This window comes from Lepidochelys olivacea, assembly GCF_965140295.1.
Source record: "Lepidochelys olivacea isolate rLepOli2 genome assembly, chromosome: 23".
Classification (NCBI taxonomy): domain Eukaryota; kingdom Metazoa; phylum Chordata; order Testudines; family Cheloniidae; genus Lepidochelys; species Lepidochelys olivacea.
The window spans coordinates 11,366,158-11,389,416 of NC_140433.1; the positions used below are offsets into that span (position 1 = coordinate 11,366,158).

The window sequence follows — 23,259 nt, forward strand, 5'->3', positions numbered from 1 at the left end:
TTTTTGCCCCAAATCCCTAAATGGCCCCCTCAAGGACTGAACTCACAACCCTGAGTTTAGCAGGGCAATGCTCAAACCATGAGCTATTTCCCCCCCGGTCAGGTGGTCAGTAATATATCCCTACTGCTATATTCTTATTATTAAAGCATGGAATTATTATCCATAGAGATTCTATGGTACAGTTTGGGTCATTTAAGATTTTTACTTCATTTCATTCTACACTTTCATTCACATATAGTGCCACTCCCCCACCAGCACGACCTGTTCTGTCCTTCCGATATATTTTGTACCCTGGTATTACTGTGTCCCATTGATTATCCTCATTCCACCAAGTTTCTATGATGCCTATTATATCAATATCCTCATTTAATACCAGGCACTCATCTTTGTTATTGCTTAACATTGGGTGAATGAACATTTCTTTTCTCTGATCAGCCCCAGTCTGACACCCCAGCCCTGACCAACCAGATGTACAACCTGACAGTAAAAAATATCCAGATTCTCCTCACTCACAATTGCAAAACTCACTCAACTCCCACTCACGGCAAAAGGAGAAAGGTCCTGACCTCCCTTCTCTGAATGGGAAAATCACTGACCTTTCCCCTTCCAAACTGCAGAAGCCAACTTACCCTTTTCCTCCTTGAGTTGGGCTGCAAAAGAAAAACAAAAGGAACACTTTTCAATATATTTACTTCATTGCTTTCAAATTAGGGGCCCAGTACTGTTCCCAGTGTAGCCAATGGAAGATGACACTGAATTCAGTGAAGGAAGTCTCGTGTCTTGGAATAAGTGGTGCTCAATTTTTCTGACACCCCCACTCTGCCCCTATGTGATTCTGTACTTAAATGGAACCTTAATTTCTTCATGAATTTGTTCCGTGAAAGAGGCACAGGGTCAGCACATGTTACATGAAGGGGTACATTTTTCTCATGTATCTGAATGTAAAGGACATAAAGCCGGTGCAGACTTACTCATTTGCTTCTGAACATGAACTGTTACAATGACCTCAAAATGCTTATTTTTCAAACCAAGAAAAAATTGTACTTTATTTTTTCTGCTAAAACTTTCATGACATTATCAGGTAGGTGACACTAAATATGCAGGGGTTGGGAGCAACTGGGAAAAGTAGAATCAAAGAGGTGGGTTTTGAATGTAGCTGGGAAACCTGAGAAGTTTGGACCATTCTGGTTTTGTGCAGGATTGAGTTCTGTAGTCTGAATCCAGCTTCCACGCAGTTTAATGTTCTGTCTCACAAGCCTCCCCCTATTGGCTCACATTGCTCAGGGGTGTGGATTTTTCATACCCCTGTGTGACATAGGTATACTGACATAGATCTGTAGTGTAGACCTAACCTAAGTTTCCTGGAAGGTTAACTGGACTTTCTCCAAAGTATCTAAGGACTTGTCTGCATGGGGAAACTCAAGAAAGTTAATCTGAATCAACTATTCAAATTTATTAGTTAAACCACAATAAACACATGTTTTTCAGAAATTATTCAGAATTAAAGTGGCCTTAATTTGATTTAGCTTAGTTCACAGATTGAATTCAGGCAATTTAAAATCTGAATAAGGATGTCCACACAGGGGCTTAATGAAATTTAACTAATCCACTTTACATTCAAACTTCAGTTAAGTCGAATTCATTTTCCAGAATGCTTCTGTATAGACAACAACTCAGTAACTTTTGAAAATGGGACTCAAGATCCTAAATCATTTTACCTCATGAAATAAAATGTATTTTTTTCAACCTCAGCATGGAAAGAAAAAACATCTTTTCTCTGTTGTTAACAAATTATTATTATTGTAATAATAAACTCTCACAAAGTTCTTGAGGTCCCTTCCAGCCCTACATTTCTTTTATTCTATGTTGTTATGGCTGAAGATTCTCCTGTTCTTAGGATACTAACAAACTCTGTTGTAAAATTAACAGTGCTTCAGAAAGGCGTATTAAAAAGTAGTTTAAATTACACTCTAACATCACTTTAATTTTTAGAAGATAGATTTAACAATACAGCTCCAAGAACTGGCATTTTAAAGGCAAATAAAGGGGAGAGTGATTATTATTGGTATGTCTGCTAACAACAGACAATTTGAAATCAGGAAACTGATCTCACAGTGACATGCATTAGACCATCTAATTTAGGCGTGGGCAAACTTTTTGGCCTGAGGGCCACATTGGGGTTGCAAAATTGTATGGAGGGCAGGGTACGGAAGGCTGTGCCTCCCCAAACAGCTGGCCCTGCCCCCTATCTGACCCCCACCCACTTCCTGCCCCCCTCAGAAACCCCAACCCATCCAACCCCCCCCCGCTCCTTGTCCCCTGACCGCCCCCTCCAGAGACCCACCCATCCCTAACCATCCCCCCTACTCCTTGTCCCCATGACAGCCCCCTCCTGAGACCCCCCACCCTAACTGCCCCCCCAGACTCCTCCCCCTACCCCCTGACCCCTATCGTTGCACACACCCACTCCCTGACAGACCCCCGGGTCTCCCTGCCCCTTATCATAGAATCATAGAATATCAGGGTCAGAAGGGACCTCAGGAGGTCATCTAGTCCAACCCCTTGCTCAAAGCAGGACCAACCCCAACTCCCTAGATCCCTAAATGGCCCCCTCAGGGATTGAACTCACAACCCTGGGTTTAGGGGGCCAATGCTCAAACCACTGAGCTATCCCTCCCCAGGCAATAGATAACCCCCACCCCGCTCCCCAACCCCTTACAGGGCCACTCAGAGCAGCGTGTCTGGCGGCCGTGTGGCCCACCAGAGCCAGACGCGCTGCCCGCTGGAGCTCGCAGCCCCTTACCAGGCCACTCAGAACAGCAGGAACTCAGGCCCCCTGGAGCCTGCCAGGCAGGAGTAGCGGGCCAGAGTGCTGACCGCGCGGCAGCGTGGCTCCAGGGGAGGGGGGACAGCCGGGGAGGGGCCGGGTGGAGCCTCCCCGGCCGGGAGCTCAGGGGCCGGGCAGGAAGGGCCCCCGGGCAGAGTGTGGCCCGCGGGCCATAGTTTGCCCATCCCTGATCTAATAGCTACCCAATGGAAGAAGTGGAAATGCCACCATTTAGGAGTTTTAAAACAATAAAATAATAATAAAATAAAATGTGCCGTGGAGAAGGGACAAGCCTGAACTGGCTCCTGGGGAGACAGAATAATAGAGTTTTATTAAATCTGCTTTCTCCAGTTCTAGGCTTTTCTTACCTATAACCAAGACGTCAATGATGATATCTCTGTGAAATGAGTTGGCTGTGGCAGAACATACGTATTTCCCTTCGTCTTCCACCTGAATATTGTTCAGTTTCAGAGAAATATTTCCTTTCCCAAACTCCTTTCCTTTAAAAACTTCTGCCTTTTTTCCATATTCTTTCCTGTGCCATTCTCTGCTGTTGACTCCATTTGGAGACAAATAACCCATTGCGCATTTGTCATCATGTGGATAAGAATTAACCAGGGGGCTGCTTTCATCATAGAGGTAGAAATAGATTGTCTTATCCCTTCCAGGTCCAACTTTCCTCCATTGCAGCTCCATGCTAGGGGGCAGATGTTTTGTAATCAGCCGGCAGGGAAGAATGGCGTTTTCTCCAATTCCAGCGGTAACGACGTCATGTTCTGCCTCCACATCAAAGAAACCTGAAAAATGTTCAGGGGGTTATATTTGCACCAGCAGCACATAATGCCTCATATTAATGTGCAAGAGAGAGCGTGAAAAAGAGGTAGCCCTAATTCTCCTCTTATTTATGCTGTTTTTACAATAGTGTAAATTCATTATCTTCAGGGGGTCACTCCTAATATACACACAGATAAGTGAAAAGAGAATCGGAGTTCTACTGTCTTTTACATCTGTGGTGAACTCAAGAATAGTATTTAAAAAGAAATGCTGAGTTGTACAGGTCTTCACGATGCTGCACCAAAGGCTTGTCTACACAGTGGGGTAATGGGCATGACAGAAGTGTGACGAATAAAGTGCACCGATATGTTGTGCATTAATTGGTCTGTGTAGACCTTGATGATGCACACTAAAAGTTCCCTAGTGTGATTTACCATATTACTGTTTCAAACAATAATACGGTAAAGGGAAACTTTAGTCAGCACCAGCTGAGGTGTCTACATGGATGAATTAACGTGCAACCCATTAATGCACTTTAGAAATCGCACCCCAATAATGCGTGTTGGTGCTCCATGTAGGCAAGCTTTGAATGACATGGTTGGCCACAAGGCAGGTGCGTTTCGCCCGATTTCGTAAGTAAGAGCAGGAATATTTGCTTTGACAGTACTGCATCTCTTACCTGAAATTGCAATAACTTTTTTGCGGTGCCTCTTCAGCAAGGGGTTTCTTATAGTGCATGAGATAGTGTCAGAAGCAGTATCTGCGACCCTGAGCGTACTGTGGATTTGATACAGATCTGTCACATCTTTTTGGATTCTTGTTTCAGCCATAGCAGTTATGTTTTGTCCTGTGCTGTCAGTCCAGCATACTTCAGGTTGTGGGTACCACCCTTGGGACGTACACCTCAGAGTGACTGAATTATTCTGCTGATGGTCTATAGTTAGGCGAGGTGCAGAGCCAAAACCTACAGTGAAAACCAATTTCAGAAAATGTTAAACAGGCTGAAGAACTAGCTAACAAACCAAACAAAGAGTGTTAATGATGAATGATCACCACTATCATTACAGCCGCCATGTCCTATTGAATCTACACTGAACTATAATTTTGCATTTCCAGGTATCTTAAATTCATACAGAGAGATTTCCACCTCAAGAGATCACCAAACACTTCACAAGCTGATCCGAAACTGTATGTAGACATGACGACATTGTATGTATGTGACAGCTTCACTTTTGGGATGGTAGCAGATCAGTAAGGAAACAGTGTTTTCAGAAAAGGGGAGAGCTATCTTTGTGCTCCCCATATTTTGGGTCATTCAGGGACCTCGCTTGGGCCCATTGTAAGTCAGAGCAGCCTTAGGGCTATTCAAACTTACACTTTGCTTCCCATGGTCCCCTATGAGCCCTGGGAAGCAGAGCATAGCCAAAGCACAGTGAGCTCCAGCCATACCCCTACGAGCCCTTAGCCTGCTCCCTCTCTCCCACAACCCTGACATGCCTCTTACACCACATCCAGAAGCAAGGCCACCACAGAGCCCTTACATCAGCTCTACACTGGCCAAGGAGAACCTTCTCTGTACAAGGGGTAATGGCAGTGGTTCATTTCCACGTAAAAGGGCCTTCGGGTAACTGAGAATCAGATGCAGTGTGTACAAACCACAGGTGGACAGTGACCTCACCGCTCTGCAGGACTCTGTAATGTACTGCCTGGGTGCATATGCGTGTGATGGGAGCTGATGGCCCAGCTTTGCCCCTGCGCTTTATTCATTTTATTGCTGTTGTACAACAGCAGCACACACAATGCAGGTGGATGAGGATTGCACATGCCACTAGCAAAAAGCCAGAGAAAAATGTACATGAGGTATCCATGTTGTGTGCATACACTGGGTATAATTTGAATACACTGTGCGAGATGGACTCCAAAATGTTGAATCTTCTCTGACTCCCAGTCCATCACTTCCCCTGCCCACTTCCCATAACGTGGCAAACAAGTGCGTGTTTCTCCTTCCCCTGCCAGTTGATGAACCCTCCCTGTTGGGAGGAAAGGATTAAATGGAAATGCAGCTGCTACACACAGGGCAAGGCAATGGAGAATCAGCACCACTGTGATCAGTGCGACATTGTTCCCTGCCAGCAACACTTTTCTATCAACATCTCCATGCTTACCTGCAACAGTCACCTGGGCGATAGCTTCTTGATAGACACCATCGCTTGTCACCGCACACACGTGCTGACCACTATCTTCTACTTGCCCTGGAAAGAGCTTCATGCTAACCACTCCATTCTCATATCGTCCTTTGATCCTGTGCCGGTCCCCAGCCCGGCCCAGCTCAGTCCCTTTTTCTGTGCTATTGTAAAAATATAATGTTGTATTTTTGCTCCTTTCCCATTTATACCAATGCACTTGAACGTTAGCGGGGTTGTGGCCTATGAGATTGCAGGACAACATCACAGCTTGTCCAACCAAGGCAATTGGAGGATCAACATGCACAGTGACAGTAAAATCACCTGCAAGAAAGGAAATAAATCATGATCACTGATTTTCTTCAAAAGCTTGACATTGGTGTAGAGAGAACAAAATAAAAACTAGATGCAATTTCTGAGACACAACAGCAGTGCTATGTTTCCTGGGAGAAACTCACCCCATCTAACCTAATTACCCCCCTTCAGAATGGAGGGCCTGTTTAACGTCCTCACTGGTAGCTCAGCTATACACATATTTGAGCACGAGGTGGTACAGACTGAACTTCTCTTGGGTAGGTGCAGGATGCATAGTCCCTCCTGAAACTCCAGTCAGAGCAGAGGCCAGTGGAGGGGCACACAATGGGGGCGGGTCAGACAATTAAAGTTTATAAGCATTAAAACACAAACTGTCAACCGCATATATAAAAATTTTAGGGTTAAGTCAAACTAATTTCTTACTTTGCATCTCTGAATATTTTAATTAGCAGCAATGGAAATATTTTTTCATCCGTTTGTGTGCGTACCATGAAATTGACATTTTATCGACATTTACTGATAAAAATCTAAGCCTATTTATGCTCCTGCTTTCTGCCCATCCCCTTTGGGTGGTTTATGCCTCTATAAGAAGTAGGAGGGAGAAGTCCCTGAGCATAGGAAAAGCAACTGTAGTCTTCAAAGTGACGCCCAGCCTGTAGAGTTTTGTTGGGAAAAGAGAAGGTTACTCACCTTGTGCAGTAACTGAGGTTCTTCGAGATGTGTGTCCCTGTGGGTGCTCCACTTTAGGTGTTCGTGCACCCCTGCGCTCGTAGTCAGAGACTTTTGGTAGCAGGGCCCAGTTCGGTCGCACACATGTGGTCCCTGCAGGCAGTTAACCGGTGCTGTGTGACCAACCCCAGCTCCGTTCCTTCTCTACTTCAGAGACTAATAAGGCAACTCCAAAGTAGAGGGGAGGAGGGAGGGTAGTGGAGCACCCACAGGGACACACATCTAGAAGAACCTCAGTTACTGCACAAGTTGAGTAACCCTCTCTTCTTCTTCGAGTGCTGTCCCTGTGGGTGCTCCACTTTAGTTGACTTCAGAGCAGTGCCCTCCGATGGTAGGAGAGGCTTCGGAGTTGAAGTCGTGACCTCCGATACTACAGAGCATCCGAAGGAGGTATCAGATGTTGTCTGTTGCTCTAAGCCATAGTGCTGTCTAAAGGTATGTTCTGAGGCCCAGATAGCAACTCTACAAATGTCCTTGATAGGTACATTGTGCAGGGAAGCCATGGAGGCTGATAAGGCTCTAGTGGGATGTGAGCAAATCCCCATGAGGGATTGGCAGTCACACTGATGATAGCTGAGTTTTGTGCGATTATGGATCTACGTGAAAAGTCTTTGTTTAGAGATGGTGCTCCTTTTGGAGCATTCAGCGATAGATAGAAACAGTCTGGGGGATTTATGGGATGCTTTAGTCCTGTCTATGTAAAAAGCCAATGCCCTCTGAACATCAAGATTATGAAGTGTGTAATGTGTTCTATCTGTGTGGGTTTACGGGTGTGGTCTGAGGGAGGCTTTATCCTCAAAGAAGAGCAGGTATGGGGGTTCCACCATGAAAGCCCACAGTGCTCCCACACGTCTGACAGATGTCATTGCCACAAGAAATGCTACTTTCATAGAATGGTGTAGCAGTGATTATGTTGTCACGGGTTCAAACGGGGAAGAGGTGATGATCCAAAGGACCAGGCTCAGGTCCCATGGTGTAGTAGGCTTACTTAGTTCAGGGTAGGCATTATTGAGTCCTCTGAGGAAACATTGGGTCAGTAGATGGGTAAAGACGAGATGGCAATCCACTTTGTGATGGAATGTTCTGATGGTAGGTAGATGGACTTTTATTGAGCTCATGGATAGGTCTGACCCTTTGAGTTCTAATAGGTAATGCAGTATAGAGGGTAATATCCCTGGGATGGAAGTCATCCATTTTAGTTGGCACCAGGCCTTAACTCATCTCCCCTTCAGGGTGTATGGGTGATAGTTCATTTCTGTTCAACTGTGTAACAGTATATTTTGTATCTCCTCTGAACAGGTCAGCTCAGGGTTTGTGAGCCATGGAGGAGCCATGCTCTGAGATGGAGTTTCTGCAGATGCAGGACACTGCCTGAGTCCTGGGACAGTGGGTGAGAAAGAACTGGGAGTGCAATTCATGGATGCACGGTCATGCTGAGGGGGTAAGGATACCATGGTTTGGTGAGACCATGCTAGTAGAATTACTGTGGCCCATACCGCCCATCCAGCCTGATCTTGTGGATCACTTGGTTCAAGAGAGGAATAGGAGTGATCTTGTGGATCACTCGGTTCAAGAGAGGAATAGGAGGGAAGGCATAGAGAAGGGGACCATTCCACTTGAGGAGAAATGCATCGCCTAATGACTGCACACTGAGACCTGCACTGGAACAAAAACAAGGGTGTTTGGTATTTTGTCCAGTTGTAAAAAGGTCTACTGTGGGGAACCCCCAGTGTTGAAACACATGCAGGAGTACTGTGTTGTCGAGCTCCCTTCGCGGTCCTGAGAAATTTGTCTGCTGAGGGTATCTGCTGTGGTAGTGTGGATATTGTGTCTGATGCACCATCATCAGGGTTTTATGACTTGCACACAGAGGTACTGTGAGTGTGCTCTCCCTTGTCCATATATATAATACATACAAGCTAAGGCTTCAAATAGCCTTATCCTTGATGATTGGCAGGAATTGGGAGCAGGCCTTGCGGACAGCTCTAAGTTCCAATAGGTTTCTATGTTGAAGGGATTCCTCAGGGGACCAGCAGCCCTATATGGAATGTGGGTGCAGGTGTGCTCCACATCCCAGGAGTGAGGCATTTTGTGGTCTGCATGAAGGGTGCCCCTGTGCATACGTTGGTCGGCTTTGCCCACCAGAGGAGGGGGTCCTTTATTTTGCCCGATATCGTGGGGTGCTTGTTTATACTGTGCCTGTGTGGAACAAAGCCGATACGTAGCCTTCCTTGTAGGCAACGGATGTTCAATCTGGTGTATCTGACAGCAAATGTTGTGACTTCCATGTGGTCAAGGAGTTGGGGGCAAGTCCTGGCAGATACTTGTGGGCTATTTCATGCAGTGGGTATGAGGCTGGTGAGAGTGAGAGAACATTGTCTCGGTAGTGAGGCTATAGCCTCGATAGAGTTGAGGTGGGCCCCAATGAAGTCCAGCTCTTGCACTGTTGTTAGAGTGGGCTTGTCATTATTTATTAGGAAGCCCAGATTCATGAAGAGGGTTACCACCTGTTCGGTGGCTTGCAATGCTCTCTGCTGGGTTGACGCTTTTAGCAGGCAGTCACTTATAGTGTATAGTGTGACCATCTTGAATCGTTGTGTTTCTGACAAACTTGTTGAATTATCGGAGGTCGAGTATTGGTGTCCATCCACTGGAGTTCTTGTTCAGGGAGGTTGATGGTTGGAATGCAGCGACTTGAGAAGTAGATTGTTGTCCCCTCAGGGCCTGTGTCTGCGACCCTGTGAGTCAAATCTCCACTGTTGTTGTGAATACATTGGCCAGTGGTATCATTGGGATGTAAAGTAATTCCTCTGTTTCCTCTTGGGTTTAGGGTTATAGGTTCGCAATCATCAGAGAGTTGCTTGTGAGTCCGTGAGTAAGTGGAGTGAGTCATCTATCTTTTTGGCGAATAATTTGGGCTGGCATGTCTTCCACTGTGGATTGCACCTCTTCAGGAAAGTCAGAAAGATAGAGCCAAGAGGCCCTTCTCATTACAACTACCGTCGACACAGAAGTTGCAGCCCTGTCCTCAGAATCAAGTGCTGCAAATTGTTCTCCCTTGTCCTTGGCAATAAAATTAATCAATTCTGAGATTTTTGTGTAGTTTGTATAGTTGTATTTCGTTAGTAATGTCCCATAGTTGAGTATGCGGAAGTGAGGTGTAGCCAAGGAGTAAGCCTTATTGTCAAAACTGATCAAGTCTTTTCCAGTCCTTATCATGAGTTGTGTTTCTGGGCTGTTGTCGCATGCCACGTCGCTGGACTGCGTCTATCACTAAGAAATTAGATGTTGGATGCAAAGTCCGCGACCTTTCTTGGTACACACCTCCTGCCGGACCTCCCACTGGAGGGGCAGCCACAGGGGTCCACAGAATGACCCTTACAGGGTCCATTAGTGTCTCATTCATGTGAAGGGCAATTTTTTTTTAAACAAAGCAGATGTATACAAAAAGCTCACTAGCCCATGCTGTATCATGGGGACCTCCTCAAGGGAAATGTGCAGAGAGGGCCACCCTCTCAAATAAGCCATGAAACAGTTTGAAATCATCCCCTATATTAGGGGGAGGAAGCATAATAAAGGTGTCCGCTGTGGACGATGATGGCCAGGTGATGTCCCCTGCAGGGGTGGGGGTTATTCCTCCTCTTCCCCTGGTATCACTGAGGGTACTGGTACAGAAGCTGTGGGGAATTACTGTGTGCTGGGTCTGACCGTGGCAGGGGGTCCCCCCTTGTGTGGGGCATATGACCCATTGATTCCAGTATGCCCATTGGGATGGGAGTGGCACAGGGGTCCCCATACCACTGTAAGGAGAGACTCCTGGGCTGACTGGCTCCTGATGGATAGGAGCCGGTGGGGAAATAGCTCCCTTTTTTCCTCATCTTCCTCCTTCAAATAAGGAGTCAGACAGCGAGTGGTGCTGGGGACGCAGGGAGACTCGGTGCCCAGGGTATCATTCTCGTATCCGTACTGCGGATAGGGGAATCGGGGCAGAGCCGAAGACCGCTGCTGCTGCTGTGCTGGTTTGACCGGCCCCTGGGGCTGCCTCCTGGTCCGTGCCAGGGCTGCAGAGGGGAAGGCGGGGCTGCTGGCTGCGCCTCTGTGCGTGTTGGGTGCGCCCTTGCAGAAGCCGCCTTTTGTAGCGGCACCGCCCCGCCGTTTGCAGCTTGCGGTGTGGAGGCAGAGGGGTTTGGTTTCCCCTTAGTGCCTGTGCCGGAGCCGACTCTTGTAGTCTCTGGCTTTCGCGGTGGGTGCCAGGGCTTTCCACCACCTCGGCTCCAGCGCTGACCAGGTGGTGCAGGCCCTGGATGCCTGCCCACGGAGCGGCTGTAGATTGGGGTGTGTTGGCACAGGGCTCCGACCTCCCCTCCGCCGGCGCCGTCCCCTGCAGTCTCCGTCTGCAGGGGTGCCGGAGCTCTCAGCCACCCCAGCCGGAACTATTATTGTCCGCTGGACGACTGTGTTTTATGTTGTTTTGTAATTCCTGTGGCAGGGACCCAGGTGCTTCCTCAAGTGACGCCCGGCGGGGCACTCCAACGTGGGGTTGGAGAAAGGACCCCTGTCCGAAGCCACGGTTGGCGAAGTGCAGGGGGGTCCCAAGCCTCATGCCCCGACACAGGTCCGAGAGACCTCTCCACTTCGTGCCGTTCTGGCCGTGAGCCTGAAGCAATGCAACGCTTTGTGGCATGCCTGCTTCGCCCAGGCAGCAAACACACTGATCGTGGCTGTCAGGGACAGGCACTGCGAGCCTGGAGGCAAGGCGCTGAAAGCCCAGGAAACCGGGCATTCCCGCTGGGGGACGGACGCTTCCGCCCTCAAAACGGCTGTTTTTCCGAAGTTCCTGGCCGGGAGCTTTTTTGGTTTTTTTTTTAAACCAAGGAGAAAAGAAAAGGGAAACAAGCTAAGTAGCTGCTAACAAGGAAACTAATCTAGTGTAGACACGATAAATCGATCCCCAAGTGCTCTCCCCGTCGACTCCGGAACTCCACCTCCACGAGAGGCGGAAGCGGAGTCGATGGGGGAGCAGCAGCGGTCGACTCGCCGCCGTGAGGACGGCCAGGTAAGTCAACCTAAGATACGTTGACTACAGCGACGCTATTCACGTAGCTGAAGTTGCGTAGCTTAGGTTGACCCCCCACACCCAGTGTAGACCAGACCTAAGTAACTTACTGTAGCTAATTAACTACAAAGTAGCGAGGCGCTGCTGATTGCTCCGACTCCTAGCCAAGGACGGTGGAGAAGGAACAGAGTGGGGGTTGGTCGCACAGCGTCGGTTAACGGCCTGCAGCAGCGCGAGGCAGGGACCACGCATGTGCGACCCCAGCAGGCTACCAAAAGTCTCCAACTACGAGTGCAGGGGAAAATGAACACCTAAAGGGAGCACCCACAGGGACAGCCCTCGAGGAAGAACTCCCCCCCCCAGCCAGGCTGAGTTAGTCTTTCAGCTCCCTAGGGAAACTCAGCCCTTTTCTAATGCTCTGAGTCAACCTAAGTTACGCTAGTTACCTTACAAAGTTTATGTAATTTATGTAACTTACATCCATGTAACTTACATTGACCTAACATGGTGCTCTCCCATTGATATAGTTTCTGCCTCTCATTCAGGTGGATTAATTAAGTCTACCGGAGAGCACTCGCCTAACGACTTATGACGTCTTCGCCAGACCCATTAAATCAATGCCACTGCATAGATCGCAGGGGTGCCGATTCAGCCCCTAAAGTAGACAAGGCCTCAGTCACCACATGGCACGGCTGCTCTGGGTGCTGGTTCAGGGCTGCCTCCTGCTGTCAGTGTGTCTCAGCCCTAGGGTGGGTCCCCTCTACTGGTACCATCTGCAAAAACTCTCTGGAACTCGTACATGAGAAACACACCTAATGTAATGGGCAACGGCAATTACTCAAAGCGGAACAAAGATGCCTTATCACAATGGAATCAAGTCTGACAGTCCAAAGAGAAAGAGTAAGCAAAAATGCCTCCTTTTTCAGCTGAAGTTTTTTGTTTATTTCTGTTTCAGCCACAAAATGTTGGTATTTAAACTTACAACAAAAATTGAAATTTTCTGTGGAAACAATTGACTCCATTAATGAATGAGTTATTCTAACTAGAATCATAGAATATCAGGGTTGGAAGGGACCTCAGGAGGTCATCTAGTCCAACCCCCTGCTCAAAGCAGGACCAATTCCCAGTTAAATCATCCCAGCCAGGGCTTTGTCAAGCCTGACCTTAAAAACCTCTAAGGAAGGAGATTCTACCACCTCCCTAGGTAACGCATTCCAGTGTTTCACCACCCTCTTAGTGAAAAAGTTTTTCCTAATATCCAATCTAAACCTCCCCCACTGCAACTTGAGACCATTACTCCTCGTTCTGTCATCTGCTACCATTGAGAACAGTCTAGAGCCATCCTCTTTGGAACCCCCTTTCAGGTAGTTGAAAGCAGCTATCAAATCCCCCCTCATTCTTCTCTTCTGCAGGCTAAACAATCCCAGCTCCCTCAGCCTCTCCTCATAACTCATGTGTTCCAGTCCCCTAATCATTTTTGTTGCCCTTCGCTGGACTCTCTCCAATTTATCCACATCCTTCTTGAAGTGTGGGGCCCAAAACTGGACACAGTACTCCAGATGAGGCCTCACCAATGTCGAATAGAGGGGAACGATCACGTCCCTCGATCTGCTCGCTATGCCCCTACTTATACATCCCAAAATGCCATTGGCCTTCTTGGCAACAAGGGCACACTGCTGACTCATATCCAGCTTCTCGTCCACTGTCACCCCTAGGTCCTTTTCCGCAGAACTGCTGCCTAGCCATTCGGTCCCTAGTCTGTAGCTGTGCATTGGGTTCTTCCGTCCTAAGTGCAGGACCCTGCACTTATCCTTATGGAACCTCATCAGATTACTTTTGGCCCAATCCTCCAATTTGTCTAGGTCCTTCTGTATCCTATCCCTCCCCTCCAGCGTATCTACCACTCCTCCCAGTTTAGTATCATCCGCAAATTTGCTGAGAGTGCAATCCACACCATCCTCCAGATCATTTATGAAGATATTGAACAAAACTGGCCCCAGGACTGACCTCTGGGGCACTCCACTTGACACCGACTGCCAACTAGACATGGAGCCATTGATCACTACCCGTTGAGCCCGACAATCTAGTCAACTTTCTACCCACCTTATAGTCCATTCATCCTACCCATACTTCTTTAACTTGCTGGCAAGAATACTGTGGGAGACCATGTCAAAAGCTTTGCTAAAGTCAAGGAACAACACGTCCACTGCTTTCCCTTCATCCACAGAACCAGTTTTCTCGTCATAGAAGGCAATTAGATTAGTCAGGCATGACTTGCCCTTGGTGAATCCATGCTGACTGTTCCTGATCACTTTCCTCTCCTCTAAGTGCTTCAGAATTGATTCCTTGAGGACCTGCTCCATGATTTTTCCAGGGACTGAGGTGAGGCTGACTGACCTGTAGTTCCCAGGATCCTCCTTCTTCCCTTTTTTAAAGATGGGCACTACATTAGCCTTTTTCCAGTCGTCCGGGACTTCCCCCGATCGCCATGAGTTTTCAAAGATAATGGCCAATGGCTCTGAATCACATCTGCCAACTCCTTTAGCACTCTCGGATGCAACGCATCCAGCCCCATGGACTTGTGCACGTCCAGCTTTTCTAAATAGTCCCGAACCACTTCTTTCTCCACAGGGGGCTGGTCACCTCCTCCCGATGCTGTGCTGCCCAGTGCAGTAGTGTGGGAGCTGACCAGGTTTAACTCTGTTTAGCTTAGGAGCTCTGAAAGTTCACTGTTCACGGTACTGTGGAGTGGGTCTCTGCCAACAATTAAAACTACCCTCTAGACTGTGATGTGGGAAAGCACAGGTGCCTAACCTTCAGATTGTTATGCCCTGAACAACTGAAACTCCTCTGTGCCATATTCCCTGTTTATAGCAAAATTGCCCTTCTGCTTTTGCCCTGACACATGGGCTGCTCCAAGCCAGAGCAGAAAAGTCTCCCCATGGAAGGCAGCCCCAGAACATTTCATGGTGACAACTGAAACCTCAGCAGGTAAGGAGCAAACAGTTCTCACTAGAAAATGATCGTGCATGGTGGGATGGACAGCAGAGCTAGAGTTACACACACACATATAATCAATGTTTATTTTTAAGCATTTTTTCTATGTTTATCTATTGAAATTTTCAGAGTTTTGCAGAATTATGGGGTTTGGACCTTTTAAAAAAAATTGTCAACTTAAAATTTCAGAGTCTCAGGAAATTTGAGGGGACACACACAGAGACGATTATTTAATGACTGTAGATTCTGGGATTCAAAGAGTGAAAGCATATAACCATTAAAACAGAAACTGTCCACAGCATATGTCGAAATGTTAGCCTTAAATCAAACTCACAGATTCTCAAGCCCCATTTTTGTTGCTTTACCTCTCTGAGTATTTTGATTAGCAGCACTAATATAAATAAATACTTTCTCCTCAGTTTGTGTGCATACAGTGAAATTGACATTTATCAACATTTACTGATACCAATAGAATTCTAATCCTTCCAAGCTTAGTTATGGTCCTGCTTTCTGCCTAACCCTTTTGGGTGGCTTGTGCATCTGGAAGAAGCAGGAGAGAGTAGTCCCTGAATGCAGAAAAAGCAATTGTACCTGGCCATTGCCAATCTTTCTGTTACTTTGGAATAGTAACAATCATTCTGTTATTTTAGGTTTCTCCTAACAATATCCACTGGTAGGGTAAATGTCTCATCTAAGCAGCAGTGTCACTGTGCTTTCATCCTGAAATACGTCTCTCTGTACTTTTCAGCAGCTTGAGGAGGGTAACTAATGACTTGTGTTCAGACAAGGAGCTTGTATGCTCACTCCCCACCCCCCTCGTTAATGAAGCAGGGTCACTGAGATTTTACACACATCTGAGATCATGTAAAAACAGCTGAAGAGATAGACAGGCTCCAGAACACAGTGATGTTATTCCCACCACAATGCCATTAGATCTCCCAAATTTTGTTTGGAATTCCCTCTTTATATTAAGAAAAGGAGGACTTGTGGCACCTTAGAGACTAACAAATTTATTGGAGCATAAGCATGCATCATGGTTTCCTTACACAGTATTTAGATAGGCAGCAATGGATATGTATATATTTATAATCTAATTAGTAGTTAATAAAAAATGGTGTTCTTACCCCAAAGCCATTTCATGACGAAAATAAATGAAGTGCTGGAGAAAACGGTGGAGAATACTTTGATTCCTATGTGCATTGTGATCGCAATATAATTCATCTAATGCTCTGCCAATGGAAATTGAAAACATCACAATCTGTAGCATGAGGTGTACACACAACTAGAGCTGGTCAGGAATTCTTCTACAATGTGACTGCATCCGAAAATGCTTATTCATCAAAACCAAACAGCACACCTGGCCAGGGGAGTCTGGACTTCTGTATCAGAGGACTCCCCAAACTTTGGGGGACTCCCCATACAGCCAAGGGAGTCTCTAGGACTTGGAGCAGCCAGCTGCTCTATTTCATTTTGGGAAAAGTGAATCGAAATCATTTGATTTAAAAAAAAAAATTTTCAGAATTTCCTTTATGTGAGAAATTTCAAACTTTCCAGTTTTTGTTCCGAATCAAAATTAAAACTTTCAAAATTTCAGAATTTACAACAGAATGGAAATTTTGAATTTTGACCAGCTCTATACAAAACTGCATTCATTTTACAAGGCAACTTCTACTTTCCTGAAAAACAAAACCCTAAGAAAAAATTATCCTTTGTGGAAGTAGACTGAGGGAAGACGAGGTAATTCCTGTGATATTTAGTTAACCCTAGACACTTTCACCTGTCAGTGGCTGCATGGATAAAATGCAGACCAAGCAGTGGGTGGCGTAAACTCAGCACATTCAGTGATTCTATTCTAGGCTATGTGAAATGTGCTGATTTTTCCAGCCAATTTTCTAATAGCAAATGTTCTCACTAAAAAGTGAAACAAAACACACACAGAACAAACAAATTAGTACTAATCTCCTCCTTTGCTGGATGGGGCTTGTGTAGAGTAGACATGACATGGCATTCACCATTGTGGTCTGCAGAACAAGACTGGGGAATTTTTTATTATTATTATTATTTCTGCGGCAGATGTCATGAAGGAATCTATTCTCCGCTGACCCCAAATGAGAACTTCTCACTAACACAAAAATTATTTAAAAGAAAAAATTCAAATTCAAACTCACGATACATTGTCTTGTAAATTCACTGTATTTCTTTTTCCAGCAACGCTGATTCAACTGCTACTCAGATGACAGTAACACACCTTGTAAAGGAGAGACCAGCATAGCAGAAGTAAGGACTGAACGTCTCCATGAGTGAGTCTGGAAGAATCAGGCCATGTAGTAACAATTTATGTACAGCTACTGCAGTATTTTTCTTCCCAAAGGGCTTCACAAACATAACAAACTCAAATATCAATTGCTTCCTTGTACAAAGGACAAAGTACAACGCTGCTAGAACAGGAATTTAACACTTCATTCACCTGAGACTGCAAGGAGAATTTATGTAGACAAGCCCTGGTTAACAAAATTGTAAGTTATCCAAGACACCAGGGTTAATTCAGTGACCATCACAAGAACATACCACAACATATATCATGTCATGTCCAGAGCCTCAAGCACCAACCCCCATTATTGGAGTAGCCTGAACTGGCCTGAGCCTCATGCCTACCCGAGTCACCCAGGCCCAACCTTAGCTGTCCTGGACCGCTGGCCAGCCCGAGTACTGGCCCAAGCCACCTCTGGCTCCCCTAGTCCCTGGCCCGAGCCCTGAGCTCCAGGCCACTGGCTGGAGCTGAGTCCCCACCGACTTCAGGAGAGAGGGGAAGCAAGGGCAGGGTAGCAGGGCAGAGTGTGGGTGGGGTCATGGCCTGGGTTAGGGGAGGTTTAGGCTCCTCTGGCCTTCAATACCTACCACCCATGCTTCCTGGAGATCCAAATCCAGTAACCTTGAGTAGCTGGTGGATCTGGTTATGGCTGCTTGCTACCTTTAAACTCTGCCACTGTGTAATTGCTGATAGTGAAGCTGGAGCAGTCATTTCCCAAACTTATTTGTTAAGTGAGGAGTGAAAAACAAAAGCAGTTTTTTCAGTGAGGGGATGGGTGGGAAGGGAGTAGGTAGGGCTGTGGATTTATTGCTCTGCAAAACTCAAGTAAACAGCCCTGAGGTTCCTTATAAATACCAGCCCAAATCCCATGCACTGCTTTAAAGACGTCTCTGAACGGGATTAGCAGAGCTAGGTGAAAATGTTCGAACATTTTTTCAATGGAAAACAAGGACAAGTTTGCCATAAGGAAGCATGGGGCGTGGATCACTTGCTAGGGCACCTGGGTGGATGTCACCTAATCCATTCCCTCCCACTGCAGGGACAGCAGGTGTGGAGATGTGTTTGTGCAAGATTATTATTTAGAGAGGCTCCCTCATAAAGGATTATAGGAATTCTGAGCTGGGCCCTGAAATCAGAGGGTGAGAACACAATATAGCTGTCTACAGCAGATACTCACTGTTTTGTTGTTTAATGAACTCCAAGATCATTCCACGGTGTCAGAAGTGCTGAATGAGAGACTGCAGTCATTTTGAGGTTAACTCCTGTGTTTGAAACTGAAAGCAGAGTCGCCAGGACCAGATGGTCTTCACCCAAGAGTAATGCACCTTGGAAAACATAATCCCAACTATATGTATAAAATGATGGGGTCTAAATTAGCTGTTACCACTCAAGAAAGAGCCCTTGGAGTCACTGAGGATAGGTCTCTGAAAACATCCACTGCCGCACATGACCTTCTCATAAACAAACTAGGGAAATGCAACCTAGACGGAGCTACTATAAGATGGGTGCAAAAGAGGTGGGAAAACCGTTCCCAGAGAGTAGTTATCAGTGGTTCACAGTCATGACAGAAGGGCATAGCGAGTGGGGTCCCGCAGGGATCAGTTCTGGATCTGGTTCTCTTCAATATATTCATCAATAATTTAGATAATGGCTTAGAGAGGACACTTATAAAGTTTGCAGACAATAACAAGCTGGGTGGGATTGCAAGTCCTTTGGAGGACAGGCTTAAAATTCAAAATGATCTGGACAAACTGGAGAGATGGTCTGAAGTAAATGGAACATAAGAACATAAGAATGACCATACTGAGTCAGACCGAAGGTCCATCTAGCTTCATATACTGTCTTCCGATAGTGGCCAATGCCAGGTGCCCCAGAGGGAATGAACGGAACAGGTAATTATCAAGTGATCCATCCATCGCTCATTCCCAGCTTCTGGCAAACAGAGGCTAGGGACATCATCCCTGCCCATCCTGGCTAATAGATATTGATGGACCTATCCATGAATTTAGCTAGTTCTTTTTTTGAACGCTGTTATAGTCTTGGCCTTCACAACATCCTCTGGCAAGGAGTTCCACAGGTTGACTGTGTGTTGTGTGAAGAAATACTTCCTTTTATTTGTTTTAAACGTGCTGCCTATTAATTTCATTTGGTGACCCCTAGTTCTTGTGTTATGAGAAGTAGTAAATAATACTTCCTTATCTACATTCTCTCCACAGGTCATGATTTTATAGACCTCAATCATATCTCCCCTTAGCCATCTTTCTTCCAAGCTGAAAAGTCTCAGTCTTATTAATCTCTCCTCATACGGAAGCCATTCCATACATCTAATAATTTTTGTTGCCCTTTTCTGAACCTTTTCCAATTCCAATATCTCTTTTTCGAGATGGGGCGACTACCTCTGCACACAGTATTCAAGATGTGGGCATACCATGGATTTATATAGAGGCAAGACGATATTTTCTGTCCTATTATCTATCCCTTTCTTAATTATTCCCAGCATTCTGTTTGCTTTTTTGGCTACCGCTGCACATTGAGTGACTGTTTTCAGAAAACTCTCCACAATGACTCCAAGATCTCTTTTTTGAGTGGTAACAGCTAATTTAGACCCCATCGTTTTATATGTATAGTTGGGATTATGCTTTCCAATGTGCATTACTTTGCATTTATCAACATTAAATTTCAAATAGGATGAATTTCAATAAGGACATGTGCAAAGTACTTCATTGAGGAAGGAACAATCAGTTGCACACATACAAAATGGGAAATGGCTGCCTAGGAAGGAGCTCTGCAGAAAGGGATCTGGGGGTCCTAGCAGACCAAAAGCTAAATATGAGTGTAACACTCTTGCAAAAAAAAAAGTGAGCATTCTTCTGGGATGTATTAGCAGGAATGTGGCAAGCAAGACATGAGACATAATTCTTCTGCTCTACTCCGCGCTGATTAGGCCTCAACTGGAGTATTGTGTCCAGTTCTGGGAGCCACATTTCATGAAAGATGTGGACAAATTGGAGAAAGTCCAGAGAAGAGCAACAAAAATGACTAAAGGTCTAGAAAACTTGACCTATGAGGGAAGATTTTAAAAACTGGGTTTGTTTAGTCTATAAAAGAGAAGACTGAGAGGAGACAGGATACTTGTTTTCAAGTATGTAAAAGATTGTTACAAGGAGGAGGAAGAATATTTGTTTTTCTTAACCTCTGAGTTTAGGACCCGAAGCAATGGGCCTAAATTGCAGCATGGGAGGTTTAGGTTGGACATTAGGAAAAACTTCCTAACTGTCAGGGTGGTTAAGCACTAGAACAGGACAGACAAACACCTGTCAGGAATGGTCTAGATAATACTTAGTCCTGCCGTGAGTGAGGGGACTGGACTAGATGACCTCACAAGGTCTCTTCCAGTTCTATGGTTCTATTATTAGATTTTTCGATGTTTTCCTATATCTTGTTTGAAGTTTGTAAATGTGAGCTAATTAGCTTGTAGATGTCTAAATTCTGCTCCTGTCTCACGATGCTTCCTTACTACATTCTATTGATTCAGGCATCAAAAGGGAATAATATCATTTAGATGGAACTTGGGATGTAATCATATTATTATACTGATTTGTCTTTGACGTTTATAACCCCACATAGTAAACTACGGGTGAACTGTTTAAATAATTAATTGCATTATGCTAATGAATACACCTAGTTACTTATGTATGCCTAGGAAACAGATTACCTTCAAAGCAACAGTAAACATTATCTATTCTTCATCCCAGAAAGGCTCTGCTGTGATGATGGCTTGCTGCAACTAAAAAGAAAGCTTTGGACCCGATCCTTTTCATCTCAGATTTGCTTGAACTTTGTCAAGAAAAGTCTAAGCCCACAAGACTGAGATCTCCAGGTTACGCTGGACTCACCCTGGAATTTCCATGGAAGAATTTGAACAAACTCTGCACATGGACTGCTGACTGAACTGTAAACTTTTAAACTGATTTCAGAAAGACCTTTACAAATCAGCAGCCTCACTGTCCCTGCTATGAAACTGAGCCAAGAACTTTACCTATTATCTGTGTGCATGTCTTTTAACCATAGTAACTCTCTTTCATTTGTCTTTTATTAATAAATCTTAGATTTAGTTAATAAGGATTGGCTGTAAGCATGTATTTTGGTGAGATCTGAAATATTCATTGATCTGGTGGGTAATGTGTCCAGACTTTTGGGATTGGTAGAATTTTAGATAGGGTGAATAAGATTTTTAGTAATCCCTCACTGTTCTAGGCTTGGCTTTGTGGATGGGAGCCAGTAGTTGCAATGTTTAAAGGAGACTGTATTTTGTCTTATTGATAACCAGTGTGATAATACAGAAGCTGTTTTGTTACTGGAATTTAAGTATAGAATAAACCAGCAGTTTGGGGGATTGTCTGCCCTATTGCTTGCAGTCTGTCGTGAGTATGCGTTCTCAGCGTGGCTGCTCCAGGCCCCACAGTCACATATAGGAGTTCATAAACATGAGGTTTTTCATGAGAAAATATTGTTTTATATTATTATTTTTCAATAGAGCACTCTGACCCCTAGATCCCTTTCTGCAGTAGTCCTTCCTAGACAATCACTTACCATTCTGTATGTGTGAAACTGATTGTTCCTTCCTAAGTGGAGTACTTTGCATTTGTCCTTATTAAACTTCATCCTATTTATCTCAGACCATTTATCTAGTTTGTCCAGATCATTTTGTATTATGACCCTACCCTCCAAAGCACTTGCAACCCCTCCCAGCTTGGTATCATCGGCAAACTTAATAATCGTACTCTCTATGCCAACATCTAAATCATTGATGAAGATATTGAACAGAACCAATCCCAAAACAGATCCGTGTGGAACCGCACTTGCTATGCCCTTCCAGCACGATTGTGAACTGTTAATAACTACTCTCTGAAGATGTTTATCCAGCCAGTTATGCACCCACCTTATAGTAGCCCATCTCAGTTGTATTTCCCTAGTTTATTGATAAGAAGGTTATGTGTAACTGTATCAAACACTTTACTAAAGTCTAGGTATACCACGTCCCCTGCTTCTCCCTTATCCACAGGCTTGACATCCTATCAAAGAAAGCTATCAGATTGGTTGGACATGATTTGTTCGTTACAAATCCATGCTGGCTGTTACCTGTCACCTTATTATCTTTTAGATATTTGCAGATGAATTCCTTAATTACTTGCTCCATTATCTTCCCTGGCACAGAAGTTAAACTGACCAGTCTGTAGTTTCCTGGGTTGTTCTTATTTTCCTTGTTATAGATGGGCACTATATTTGCCCTTTTCCAGTCTTCTGGTATCTCTCCTGACTTCCATGACTTTTCAAAGATGATAGCTAAAGGCTCAGATGCCTCCTTTATCAGCTCTTTGAGTATTCTAGGATGCATTTCATCAGGCCCTGGCGACTTGCAGACATCTAACTTTTCTAAGTAATTTTTAACTTGTTCTTTTTTCTTTTATTTTAACTTCTAAACCTACCCCATTTCCACTAGCATTCCCTATGTTAGGCATCCCGTCACCATCAAACTTCTTGGTGAAAACCAAAACAAAGAAGTCATTAAGTCCCTCTGCCATTTCCAAGTTTCCCATTGTTTCTCCCTCTTCACTGAGTAATATATCAGAAAGTATATCTTGATGTAAAATATACTAGTATTTTATTATTATATTATCTTTAGCATTACAACACTGAACCCTCTATTATGTGACAAAGAGATTAGTGTCTATTGCTCTCCTCTACACACTCAGCAAGATCCAGTTAATACAGATCAATGTTAGTCCAATCTCTGTATTTGCACAAAACTCCTTCTGATCATATGTCACTGTTTTAGGAAGATTTGGTTAATGGGTGGAATAACCAGAAAGGTGACGAAATACACAAAGCCATCATAGTAGTATTGGATATGCTCAACATAAAGGAAAAAGAAAATGCAACTTTAAAAACTGAAAATGAGGCTCTGAGAGATAAAAGCTGGTGTTTTAAAACATGTGACCGTCAGGAAGATGGAAAAGGTCCCAGAGCAAAGGAATTACAACCACCATGCCTGGGACACCCCCCC

At 45.0% G+C, this 23,259-nt stretch overlaps 1 protein-coding gene and 1 pseudogene across 2 annotated transcripts in view; one reads left to right on the forward strand and one right to left on the reverse strand.

Moving 5' to 3' along the window:
• LOC311511898 (butyrophilin subfamily 2 member A2-like) overlaps positions 1-17,258 on the reverse strand; it is an 89,147-nt gene extending 71,889 nt beyond the window's left edge. Inside the window, exons 1-6 of the mRNA XM_084612830.1 lie at positions 17,050-17,258; positions 16,006-16,110; positions 5,767-6,108; positions 4,281-4,565; positions 3,196-3,624; positions 630-650 (exon numbers count right to left, since the gene is read on the reverse strand). Of these exons, the coding sequence (XP_084468956.1) occupies positions 630-650; positions 3,196-3,624; positions 4,281-4,565; positions 5,767-6,108; positions 16,006-16,102 (1,174 nt within the window). The 5' untranslated portion in view covers positions 16,103-16,110; positions 17,050-17,258. The remainder of the gene's footprint in view (positions 1-629; positions 651-3,195; positions 3,625-4,280; positions 4,566-5,766; positions 6,109-16,005; positions 16,111-17,049) is intronic.
• Positions 1-23,259, forward strand: part of LOC311511978 (leukocyte immunoglobulin-like receptor subfamily A member 2) — an 873,498-nt pseudogene that overhangs the window by 94,016 nt on the left and 756,223 nt on the right. The window lies entirely within an intron of this gene.